Source organism: Tachypleus tridentatus, chromosome 1 (assembly GCF_004210375.1).
Source record: "Tachypleus tridentatus isolate NWPU-2018 chromosome 1, ASM421037v1, whole genome shotgun sequence".
NCBI classification, from domain to species: domain Eukaryota; kingdom Metazoa; phylum Arthropoda; class Merostomata; order Xiphosura; family Limulidae; genus Tachypleus; species Tachypleus tridentatus.
The window spans coordinates 114,885,749-114,899,676 of NC_134825.1; the positions used below are offsets into that span (position 1 = coordinate 114,885,749).

The window sequence follows — 13,928 nt, forward strand, 5'->3', positions numbered from 1 at the left end:
CTCGTTACGGATTACACATAACTTATATTTAATATATTAAGTGAATATTCACAAAATTTGGTAGAGTTTAGTAATTATTACAAGGCTTTTGCTTACTAAAACCAGATTTTTTTATGAAGTATATTTAACAGGCATTGGTAGAAGGTTTACGTTTTGGAGTGAATACTATTGCATCTATTAGGTTAATCGATCCCTTAGCAAGGAAATTATGTCAGTAATTTCATTCGCAAGTTAGGATTAGTTTCGGGATTTCTATTCAAATGTTGTTTGTGATCTTAGATCTACAACTTGTTTCAAAGTGAACACAACCTGTAGTAAATGTTACGGAAGAAATAAATTATCGTTATGTAGACTAAACTTGGCATTACATTTACCAAATAATCTAAAATAACCCGTTAAACCGTAGGATATAGTACAATATTATAATTTTCTTTAAAAAGTAACAACAAAGATGACACCAATTTCTTTGGCAGATACAATTTTCATGCCTTTTTTATTGTGTATTATTATTTATAAATCAAACTATCTACAACATTTTGAAGCAATAAGCTGCCAAGAACAGTCGAAAACAAAAAAATCACAATATTTTTAAGGCGCCAGACTCGTGAATGACAATTAACGACATTAATTTAACGAGAATCACAAGAAGAGTGTTAAAATACAGGTGAATACACCAGCTTAATTTAAAAGTTTATTAATAGAATTAGTGTATTGGTCTGAAATTAACAAAATGTCCAAAACGAAAGGACAATAACGAAATGAATAATGTAGAGACAAGTCTCCATCAACCCTTTTAGAGAAACGTATAACTGAAATGTTATCGTAAATTGGAAGAAGCTAGTACTTTATTATTTAGTGGTACCATATGTTTCTAACATTTATTTTCCTTGATCTCAGGAAGAGAGTTTGCTTTGTAGAACATACTGAAATCCATCTTTCTTTGTAACCTTCAATACCATACCATTTGACTGGTCATTCTTAAGTAGATGAATAACTCCTTCAGCTACATAGGAAGGCCTAGATGATAAATGATAAAAAAAGTTGACTTCAAAATTATTGAACCAAGCATGTTTATTTATCAACACTGTCAGCCTCCCCCAGTGACACAGTCTTCGGACTCACACCACTAAAAACCAGGTTTCGATACCTGTGGAGAGAAGAGCATAGATGGCCTGTCGCGTAGCTTTGTGTTACATTCCAAATAATCAATCAATCAATAGTGTTCCTAGATTTCCATTTTTCAAAAATCTAAAACACATAAAAATGACAAAAATGTTTTGTTTATTTGTTATGAAGTACAAAGTTAATCAATACACTATCAATGCTGTACCAACTGCGAATATCGAAACCCCGATTTTTAGAATTATGAGTTTTCAGAAATCTGGCTGACCGACCAGATGATGGCGTAAAAATGTAGTAAAGTAATAACAAATTATTATGTTTTTAATGTAATATTTAATCACTTTAGTGCCTAACACCATCTTTCACCTCCTGGTGGCTGAAATTCCAATTGTCAAAAAAGAGTACATTATTTTCATCTGTTTGAAATAACTAAAGATTTGGTAACATTAAATATACTTGTCAAAAAGGCCAATAAAAAATTGCCAGATAAAATATCGTAAAAATTCCCGAAAAGATAGTTTGTTCGTTTAGAATTAACCACAAAGCTACACAATGGGCTATCTGTGCTCTGCCCACAACGGGTATCGAAACATGGTTTTTAGTGGCTTGAGTCCACAGACATATCATTGTGACAATGGTGGATGGAGGCAAAAATGGGGCTCGTCCGGGGTTTAAACCCGGGTAAAAGAGGGTTACATTAACATATACCAGTATTTATAATAGCTAAGCAGCATGGTTTTGGTACACGTGTATGTTCTGAAAAAAATTTGAGAAAAAACACAAATCTTCAAGACTGTTTCTAAGTTTGAGGATAAATTTCAATTTTCGTTTTAATTTAAGGCGTTCGACTCGAAATCTAAGGGTCGCGGCTTCGAATCCCCGTCGCACCAAAATTGCTCGCCCTTTCAGCCGTGGGGGCGTTATATTGTTACGGTCAATCCCACTATTCGTTGGTAAAAGATAGCCCGAGTTGGAGGTGGGTGGCGATAACTAGTTGCCTTCCCTCTAGTCTTTCACTGCAAAATTAGGGACGGATAGCGCATGTAACCCTTGTGTAGCTTTGCGCGAAATCTAAAACAAACCAATTAATTTTTCTAGGTTTATGACTACCTACTTTTGTTTTTCAAGGAGAACATAACAATATCATGTCGAGTTGCGACAGCACGAAGAAAGAACTGACGTAGCAGAATAAATCCAAAAATAAAAGAATTTTATTGCATATTTTTTGCAATTTTTAGAAGAACGTGTCTACGAATATCCTTGAAACGAGAATAGCTAATGCTAAAAGTGCCTTAGTTCACTGGATTACTGCTGTTGTCATTAAAATGTACTCACTCCATAAGTTCTAAGGATTCCCTGAACTTCGTGGCTTCAATGGGTGACGTCGAGAACTCCACCAACTGACGAGTCATTTCTGTATCAATAAACGACGGGCAGATGGCGCTAATAGCAACTCCCGATTTCTTATAATAGATGTCAGTCTGTAATGAACAAGGTGTTTTAAGGTCAATACTGTTTAAGCAGAGAACATCACAATGTGCAGCAGCTATAAGCTCCCAAGCAAGACAAAATAAAGATTAGCTGAGCGTCTTACTAAATTTCTTTTGTATATGTTTCTGAAAAAACACAAAAGTTTCATAAGTTTGTAGGCCTGGCATGGCCAGGTGGATTGGTTAAGGCGTTCGACTCCCCAACGTACTAAAGATGCTCGCCCTTTCAGCAATGGGGGTGTTATAATATGATAGTCAATCCCACTATTCGTTGGTAAAAGAGTAGCCTAAGGGTTGGCGATGGGTGGTGATGACTAGTTGCCTTCCCTTTAGTCTTACGCTGCTAAATTAGGGTCGGCTAGAGGTGATAGCCCTCGTGTAGCTTTGCGCGAAATTAAAAAAACATAAGCTTGTTTGGTTTTTCAATTTCTCGTAAAGCTGTCTGGGCTGCGTTATTCACAGGTATCGGAACTTGGTTTTTAATGTTTTAAGCTGTCATAGTTAGCACTAAGCCTCAACGGACATAATAAAACTATTCTCTGTAAATAATGGTATATATTATATTGAAGTGGGAGTTTGAGTTATTGAAAATTACCTTAAAGGGTTAGTTTTCAACTCCAGTTGGTGAAGCACTTATCTGGCATTCAAGATATTCCATATTTCTAATTGTTTGCTGGAAATGCAAGTGGAAACATCATACAAGAAATTACGTCCACCTTGTGGCTCCCCCCGACCCTCAGTGGCACAGCGGTATGTTTGTGGATTCACGCCGCTAGAAATTGGGTTTCGGTACAGATAGCCTATTGTGTACCTTTGTGGTAAATTCAAAACAATCAATAATTCAACAACCCAGTGGTTGTTTCACGATAATTAGATGAATTCAGAGTGTGTTATTAAAGGGATAGAATGTGGTAGTTAGTTTTAACTAACAAAAAGTTCCTTGCATAAAAATATTATTGTATTTGTTTTAAATATTCTTGCTACCCGTTCCTCATGTTGAAGTGATAGACTAGACGGAAAGTAACTTGATAACAGCTCCTACTAACAGATTTTGAGTTTAATGAAATCCCTGTCGCGCCAAACATGTTTGCCCTTTCAGCCGTGGGGGCGTTATTATGTGACGGTCAATCCCACTATTCGTTGGTAAAAGAGTAGCCCAAGAGTTGGCGGTGGGTGGTGATGACTAGCTGCCTTCCCTCTATTCTTAAGTACTATTCTTGTCTGCGTCGAAAGTCAGTTTAATATACGAAACTCTCAGTTCTGGAAATTTTATATTTAACAAATTATAAACAAAAACGACTTTCTGTATACTGTATTTCATAAGTAGGACACATGATGGCTCATCGAAAAGTTTGGGAGATTAAACACTAAAAACTGGGCTTCGATAACACTTGTGGTATGAAGAGCACAGATAGCCCATTGTATAGATTTGTTCTGAGGGTCGCGGGTTGGAATCCCGGTCGCACCCAAAATATTCTCGCCCTTTCAGCCGTGGGGACGTTATAATGTGACGGTCAATCCCACTATTCGTTGGTAAAATAGTAGCCCAAGAGTTGGCGGTGAGTGGTGATGACTAGTTGCCTTCCTTCTGGTTTTACACTTCTAAATTAAGGACGACTAGCACAGACAGCCCTCCATTAGCTTTGTGCGAAATTAAAAAAAAAATAAGAGAAATAATGAAGCATAGATTTGTGCCTAATAACAACCAAATTAAATATATAATTTGAGACAGAGCATTCCAGTGGCACTTACGTACTCAAAAACAGGCACTTTCGAGGAAGTTCTTCCCATAAATTTATAAGTAATAATTTTTCGAGTTATATCAAACACAAATAAACTGACATAAAAAAAGCAAACCGTCGTGTCTTAGCAAAGTTTATAAGACACTTTGGTCTCGAAAGTATCTTTATCTGTATCGATTAAATTGCGAGAGAGAGAGGAAACAGTCAGTAACTTTAATATACTGTACATTGGGAAAAAAATAGTGATTATAATATAACAAGTTAATGCTCACACCAACACTTCGAGTGTAACCAAGCACTCCGTGCTTAGAAGCACAATACACTGGTCCCAGTGGTACTGGAGATAAGCCTGAAATAGACAAAAAAAAAAAAAACGTTAATTAGTTGGTTAATCGCCACGTGACAATCATATACACATCACACAAACTGAGTAGATGTAAATGGTCAATTTTGTTTTGTTGTTTGTTGTTAAGCAGACAGCTACACGATACCGATGTGCCGTATAAATTATGAAACTAAGAAAAAACACAATCGTTAATAAGATATAAACCAATTCATATACATGGTACCAATACTTTTACTTTATAAGGAAATACATAAAAAATACACTTCAAGTGTCTTGACCTTCTTTGGGTCTTATTATCCTAAACGTTACGTCACTACAAGTGTATTAAAATTCCTTCCGACACGATAAACAATGATGAATCACACCACCACCAAAGCACTGTCGGCCGTGTTCGATAACATAGAACTCTTGTTTGTTTGTTTTCAAAAAGTACGATTTCTGAGGTCATACCATTAATCAAACTGATTGTTTTTGTTAGGTGTGAATTAATATAATTAACATTCACATGCGTACACACTACCACCTCCTACATACCGCATTCACGTGTTTAGTTGTCAATCTTTATGTGGCAACGATTCACGAGAGAGATGCTTTATCTACTACACTCTGGCATGTGCTTACGTGCAGTCGTGCACTGCACTCAAACCTCACACTTTGGCAGTTTTCACCCGAACCGAAACCTTATGTGACATATGGTCAGATCAGAGACCCTAATGTCCAGACGTAAGCGCTCATAATCTAAAATTACTGACTAGAACGAGGACGACCAATCAGCAGCACCCGCCGTTTACACGATTACTCTTAAACAAATATATGTAGTGATGGGTTTGACTGTCACAGATGATTTTATACAACGTGTTCAGTGACATGGAGTGGACTCGAAGTCTCATCCGATATGCAGACCAGCACGTTAGCCACTAGGCCACGCTTAGTCTCTAACATCTCTATAAATCAGCATTTTCCATTCACGAAGCAAGTTGAATTGCCCAAATACGTCATATTAGTCACTGTCTTAATCGAAACACAACTTTGAACAGTGTGTTGAAAATTTGCTTTGGAACGTGCTGTAAGTTCTACTGTCACAACTCCTTAATTTGCTTTGGAACGTGCTGTAAGTTCTACTGTCACAACTCCTTAATTTGCTTTGGAACGTGCTGTAAGTTCTACTGTCACAACTCCTTATTTTTATTAGTGAGAAGCTACACAGTCGGGCTTTCTATACACAGTGAGAATCGAACCCAGGATTTCAAATTTGTAATTCCATAAACCTATCGCTAATTCAGAGGAGGAAGACAATATGATTGGAATTCTCCCGAAATTATATAAAAAAGAAAACTCTTTCAATGTATCTTAATACAGAGTCGCATCAAATTATAAAGGTTTAATAAAACAAAAACGAATACGATACTGGGCTAGGTACACCCCTAGTCATAAATATTATGATACCGTGTTGAAATTTCAGATTTATTTTAATCATATATTGTGCATATACAAAGTCGAAGAGAAAGCTATACTTTTGTTTCACCTTACCTGCTGTCGAGGCTATGTTGATCACAGCGCCACCTTTGCCACCGTTGTGCTTTCCCATAAAGTTGCAAGCTACCTTTGTTCCCCATATAACACCCATCTGTAAAACACAAAACATACAGACAGATCTTTTTTAATGGTGTATACATTTTAAGCTCTTAACTTTATAAGGCAATTTTTACAAAAAATCCTGAATTTCCTCTAGTATGAAAAATGTAACAGTTGTTTTTTCTAGGCATCCCCTCTTCTCTACTTAATTTACCACCACTCCAATAGGTGTGGAATTTAACGTACATTGTTCACTATAATATTGTCATTGCTCCGACAAAGCATAATTTTATTTGCTTTCAATCTTGTTTGGTTACAAACTTCGTTCTCACTTTAAAAATATCACGTGGTCGGTCAATTTAACCGAGTCTGGACTACCTTACCAGGCGTAGTGTTCATCAATGACTCTACAATACTGTACTACCAATATATGAGCGAAGCAACATTGCCTCGTCAAGTTGGCAGAACAATGTAAACCTGTTGTGTTCGTATGCATGTTTTTATATAGTACACTGGGGTTAAAAAAGCCATGTTACACACTTTAAAAACGTTATTCAAGAGTGGACTGAAGATTTTTAGGAATCCATCTCCCATGATACACGTAATGATTGGATTGCTTAACATCGTTTCAAATGTACGTTCCACTTTCCAGGACCGTATTACCATTCATAAATAGAAACCCTCATATTTTAAAGTAAACCTTTGTTGATCAGGTTTACACGTTCAAGTTTCAACGTATATATTTTTGTTTCTTTGGTACTAAGAACGAAGCTACACAATAAGCTGTCTGTGCTTTGCCCACCACAGGCATTGAAAATCGGTTTCTAGCGGTGTGAGTCTGCTGACATTCCGCTGTGCTACCGGGGAGCAATAATATATACTGACAAAGTGACACGTTCGAGTTTTGACAAATATAATTACTTACTAGGCTACACAGTCGAGTTTTTACAAATATAAATACTGACTAGTTGACACGTTTGAGGTTTGACAAATGTAATTACTGACCAGGTTAGACGTTCGAGTTTCGACAAATGTAATTACTGACTAGATGACACGTTCGAGTGTTGACAAATATAAATACTGACCAGGTGACACGTTCGAGTTTTAATGTATGTTATTACTGACCAGGTGACACGTTCGAGTTTTAATGTATGTTATTACTGACCAGGTAACACGTTCGAGTTTTGACAAATATAAATACTGACCAGGTGACACGTTCGAGTTATGACAAATATAAATAGTGACTAGATTACACGTTTGAGTTTTGGCAAATATAAATACTGACTAGGTGACACGTTCGAGTTTTAACGTATGTTATTACTGACCAGGTTGACACGCACGAGGTTTTTCCAGTTGTTCTCTCCAGCAATTCCTGCGTTATTTATTAAGATGTCTACTTGACCATATGCCGCTAAAGTCTGCTGGAAAACACCTGAAGAGGAAATTAAAAATCAAAATAAGAACGTTTGAACAACACAAAAATATATGAAGAAAACGTAACATTGAATAATCCTATAAACAAATTGTTAAAATATGTGAAGAAAACGTAACAGTGAATAATCCTATAAACAAATTGTTAAAATATGTGAAGAAAACGTAACAGTGAATAATCCTACAAACAAATTGTTAAAATATGTGAAGAAAACGTAACAGTGAATAATCCTATAAACAAATTAAAAATATGTGAAGAAAACGTAACAGTGAATAATCCTACAAACAAATTGTTAAAATATGTGAAGAAAACGTAACAGTGAATAATCCTATAAACAAATTGTTAAAATATGTGAAGAAAACGTAACAGTGAATAATCCTATAAATAAATTGTTGAAATATTGGTAAGTTATAAGTTCAAATTATTTGGTGAAACACAATATCTTTCGCTATGTTATTATATGTTGTTTAAGAATATGGTTATAGTTCGTTATATGACATCAGGTTTTCGACATAAACCACCTTGTTATATCGATGAAATATTTCTATAGAATGTAAGAAAGTTTACCAATCTGTAAAATGTAACTTTCAGAAAGCAAGGTAACTCACAAAGTACTCTAAACGTTATTCGAAAGAAAGAACTTTTTTTATTATTACCTTCAATATCTGTTTCGTTTTGCACATCGCAAGGAATATAGATGGCGCTGTTTGTGCCAAATTTATGGTTGAGTTCTTCAGCTGTTTTCTGACCTTGTTTGTTGTTCACATCTGCTATGCAAACCTATAAGATAAGACAGTTTATCATCCAATCAAACAATGACTATAGATACAAAAGAAAATGCGATCGAAACCTCGGTTTTGGTACTTGTGTGATTAAATATACTGATAAAAAAAATTCTGATTTTTGTATTTTTAATTACTGAAAATACGACAAAGATTCGAGTTTTGTACCTATTAGTGATTGAAGGAACAGAACACAAATGTGATCAAATACGAGTTTTCTATTTCAGACTTTTTAGATTCAGTTAACACTAAATCAGACGTGGCATAGTAGTTAACATATTAGACTATGAATCCCGTTACAGAAAAAAGAAATGTCTAGAACATTTGGGTCACGAGTGCACTAAAAAGTAGCTATCACATCCTATTATTGGCCCGGCATGACCACGTGGTTAGGGCACTCGACTCGTAATCTGAAAGTCGCAAGTTCGACTCACCATCACACCAAAGATGTTAGCCCTTTTAGGCGCAGGAGCGCTATAATGTGACAGTAAATCTCACTATTCGTCAGTAAAAGAGTAGCCCAAAAGTTGGCGGTGGGTGGTGATGACTAGCTGCCTTCCCTCTAGTCTTACTCTGCTAAATTATGAACGAATAGCGCAGAATAGTCTTCGTATAGCTTTGGGCGAAATTCAAAACAATCAAACAAACCACAGAACAAGAAACATGAAACTTTATTATAGTTCTTGTTCACAGGTCAGATCAAATGTTTTTACTGCTAGCTTTTCCTCACTATACCTACAAAACAAAAACATTTCAAAAACTTTAATTTCTAAAATGACAACTAAATGTACGTTCACATTGTCTCCAAAAGCGATCTAGTTGAAGAATATAAATAAAACCAATATTAAGAGTGACAAATACTTTTATTTCTTGCTTTTGAAGTTCATCTGTCCTGCTGTATTGTAGCCTACAGAGTGCATAATCCTTCTCATGATTCAAGGCATGCACACGTCTTACCGACGTCATGTCAATACAAATTGCAACGTTAAACTTCCCTTATGTAACGTCGTTTTAATGTCTACTGATTGACTGACAGATACCACACTAATGTCAAATCGTAAAAGTGCTAAAACAGATTACTCCTCCAGGCGACCTTTGGCTCCCCTTCAGGCGAATTATTTGTAGGCTCCCAAAACATTTTGATCTCATAAATTGAAAAGGTTAGGAATTATTTTTTAAAATGTAAACAAGTTTTCTAGCACTATAATAAAATATTATTAATACTCGTAAACATGATAAATGTTAGGTCCCGGATAATTTATGGTGTCAGACATATAGTATTGTTTTGTTTTAGCAGTATTAAAAATTGATTTATTTTCTGTTTGTAATTTATCGATGTAGAGGCTATCGAACGTTCAGTGTAATCCACTGACATCGAGGCTACAAAGATTTCTAGAAGACCTAAATGGTAGATATATAAATAATGGCGACCAGACGAGCGCAAACAGAAAGAAAAAGTAAAGACACGAGAAGGAAAAGATCGGTCAGAAAAAAGTTAAACGTAAAAATTGACTGTGGGAGCGTCAGGTCTAACGGTGACATGTCACTGTAATATCAACGATTTTGAAAGATATAAGGAAAATAAGTTGTCTCGTCAAAAGGTGTTCTAAAGTAAATAAACCCGCCTAAGGGGACTTGGACTAAAAATAAACGATTATTTGGAAATACAAAAAAACAGATGGTTACTGGAAGTACACAACTGAGGTAACTCAAGTGACAGCGATAGTGAATTGTATACATATATACAAAATAGTTTGGTCATATCCTAAAACAACTGAATTGGCCTAAGTGTATTTTTCACAAGAAGAAGAGACCTGTATAGTATTTAAGGTGCAACTACGATCTCCACGGTATAAATAATTTTTGTATATACGTTAAACTTATTTCGTATATATATATATATTATTATTTAAACACACGTGGAATGCGGTTTGGTTTTTGGAATTTCGCACAAAGCTACTCGAGGGCTATCTGTGCTAGCCGTCTCTAATTTAGCAGTGTAAGACTAGAGGGAAGGCAGCTAGTCATCACCACCCACCGCCAACCCTTGGGCTGCTCTTTTACCAACGAATAGTGGGATTGACCGTCACATTATAACGCCCCCACGGCTGGGAGGGCGAGCATGTTAGGCGCGACTCGGGCGCGAACCCGCGACCCTCAGATTACGAAGCGCACGCCTTAACGCGCCAGGCCACGCCAGGCCCCCGTGGAGTCCGAGCTGTTTCTTTATTATCGAATTTATCGTGAAGAAGTCACAGATACCAACCGTAGAAGAATCCTTAATCCAACACATCTATGAACTTACTTTAATATATACGACTAAAACGTAATTTCTGACATTAAATTTCGTTCAGTTACAATACAAAATGGGTCCGGCATGGCCCGGTGGTTAAGACCTTCAACTCGTAATCCGAGGGTCGCGGGTTCGAATCCCCGTCATATCAAACACGCTCCCCCTTTCAGCCGTGGAGGCGTTATAATGTGCCGGTCAATTTCACTATTCGTTGGTAAGAGAGAAGCCTAAGAGTTGAAAGTGGGTGGTAATGACTAGCTGCCTTCCCTCTAGTATGGCATTGCTAAATCAGAGACAGCCAGCGCAGATAGCCCTCGTGTAGTACATTTCAACATAAACTAGAGTCGAATCACAACATTTCACTTGTTTAAGATCAAGCACACGACAAGCTATCTGTGCTCTGCCCTCCGCGGGTATCGAAACCCGGTTTCTAGCGGTGTGAGTCCGCAGACATAGCGCTGTGCCACTGTAATGGTTATCTCATTCACTTCACGTAACTTCCAAGAAACTGCGAAAGACAGTTCAAAGAAGCCCTATTTATAAGAAATTAAAAGTCTCTGTAAACAAATCATCAAGTTCTTCGCCACATTTGCTACTAATGGTATTTCAGCTGCTCTACAATTGGTTCATTTTTAACTGTTGTATTTTTGTAACATAACTTTAAGAACATTATCTTGTACTTTGTGATGCACTTGTAGTTTGTCTTACTTTTCTTGCCTTTATGTTCTCATGCAGTCATTGTTATAAGTATATTCTTTTTATTTTAGGGTTCCTAATTTCGTTGATGTGAGAATCTCTGATAATATTGTTGCTAGTTATACGCTCTGATAATATTGTTGCCAGTTATACGCTCTGAGTATATTGTTGCAAATATTAGCTCTGATAATATTGTTGCAAATAATACGCTCTGAGTATATTGTTGTTAATAATACTCACTGTATATTAATTTAAATTATTGTTGCTAACACTAACTGATGTTTGTTCCAGTAGATAGCGAGGCCCGGCATGGCCAAGCGTATTAAGGCGTTCGACTAGTAGTCTGAGGGTCGCGGGTTCGCATCCCCGTCGCGCCAAACATGCTCGCCCTTTCAGCCGTGAGGGCGTTATAATGTTACGGTCAATCCTACTATTCGTTGGTAAAAGAGTAGCCCAAGAGTTGGCGGTGGGTGGTGATGACTAGCTGCCTTCCCTCTAGTCTTACACTGCTAAATTAGGGACGGCTATCGCAGATAGCCCTCGAGTATCTTTGCGCGAAATTCAAAAACAAACAAACAATCTTATACACAGCGAACTTATTTGTTGTGAATGGCTCATGAAAAGGTGTAAAACAATAAAAGAATAAAAGGTACATTCTGGAGGTCGTTATTTTATTTATGTTTCCCTCCAGTAGCTCAGTGGCAAGCCTCTGGACGTATGGATCTAAAATTCGGGTTTCGATACATCTTATGCAGCACAAATCAACAGTATTCCATGACCACAGCTATATATCTTGCGTTTTGGGTGGATATGTAAAGTGTTCTTACTGAATTATTATTGCTAGCATGTAACACGGTTTTCCTTTTAGATACGTGCTGGCGTTTTAGGGGTTAGCAATTACAAATATAGATATTTAAGAAAAACACAAATGAAATACATAATTAATAAGCAGATGAAGTGAAGAGAACGACACACGAACAAAGATGTGCCAAGCGTGGCCTGTCTTTAGCGTGCTGGACTGCAGAGTTGAGGTTCGGGGCCTGTGGGTGGGTTATGAAAATAACGATAACACTTCAATATAATATATATTCAAATATATACATTTACATTTTAGGGGTTACATTCACTCTTTTTGGGGAATGAGTTCCCAAAATAACCAACGCAATTTAGAAAGAGATAAAATTTAAAACTACACAATGACGGAGAAGATAAGTAATATTCGTTGTATTAAAATAACGCAAGAGATCAGGATCTTACTTTGCAATTGTTCTCTAGGAGTTTCTCACAAATGGCCTTTCCCAAGCCTTGACCACCACCGGTCACTATTGCCACCTTATTAGTCACGCTCATCTTGATGATTTTCTTTGGCCACGTACTCCATGTTAACCTTTTTATATAGAGACTGGATAACTGCTTCTCCGGAAGTAAACTTAACATACATCCCAGAGGGAAGTAGACTTCACACACATCCCACAGGAAGAGATTCTTGTGAGTCTGTACGCAGAAGCCTTGGGACGAGTTACTCATGTAAAAACTATTATCTGATCAGACGCGCGTCATTCGTGGTTTCATAATAGTCTTTCATCACAGCCATGAGAAACCGTTGGTTGAGAAAAGCTTTTTTTTTTCACATAACTACAATATTTCAGATTTAGAAACAGCGAGGTTAATCTAAACCAGGAACTCGAACCTACAATTTTTACCGGAGTTATAATTAAGCTCGTCTATTTCAATGAAAACTAACAAACAAGTATTGCGAAGTGTACTTTTAAACCATCGAGATATATAAATCTGTAAATCGAATCAAACTTTCACAGAATGGAGAGGAGGTGACCTAAAAGTTAGCCTGTCCGAGCCACGGTTTGCTCGCCAAACACATTCCGCACTATTGGGGCGTTGTAACTCATGGTTAGTACTGTTACTCAACTGATTAACTTCAACTGGTCAGTAGTATTCAACTAAGAACGGCTATATCTAGCCCATAAAGACTCTGATCCGGGTCTCATGTCACGTAAGGTGTCATTCAAATTGGAAACACCAAAATTATTGTGGTGGCGAGTACTGCTGGTCAGCTGTCCCCTCCTGGTCAGTAATTCTAGAGTAGGGACAGATACACTCAAATTCTAGTCGTTGAAAGTCACGGGTTGAAAAAAATTATATACCCATTTTTTTTACCACAAAGCTACACAATTGGTTGGCTATGCTTTGACCACTGTAGGTATCGAAATCTGATTTTGAGGATATGAGCCACCGGGAGAGCGGATGTTCCCAATTGTAAAGTATTTAATTTTGGAAACATTACTTCTAACAACTAGAAATCCATTTTACTGTCTTGTTTGGGGATTAGAGACAGTTGGTGTAGTTTATTGTGTTTGTTTGTTTTTTAATTTCGCGCAAAGCTACTCGAGGGCTATCTGCGCTAGCTGTCCCTAATAGCACAATGTGCAAAA

General features: G+C 36.9%; 1 protein-coding gene across 1 annotated transcript; it reads right to left on the bottom strand.

Annotated features, from left to right (window-relative positions):
• Positions 1 to 461: 461 nt before the first annotated feature.
• LOC143222026 (15-hydroxyprostaglandin dehydrogenase [NAD(+)]-like) lies at positions 462 to 13,020 on the bottom strand. The gene is made up of 7 exons (XM_076447843.1): positions 12,736 to 13,020; positions 8,364 to 8,487; positions 7,601 to 7,707; positions 6,231 to 6,327; positions 4,627 to 4,703; positions 2,458 to 2,603; positions 462 to 1,017 (listed from the first exon to the last, which is right to left on the bottom strand). Exons 1-7 carry the CDS (start codon positions 13,003 to 13,005, stop codon positions 894 to 896), a joined length of 945 nt encoding a protein of 314 aa, XP_076303958.1. The 5' UTR covers positions 13,006 to 13,020; the 3' UTR covers positions 462 to 893.
• Positions 13,021 to 13,928: the final 908 nt, after the last annotated feature.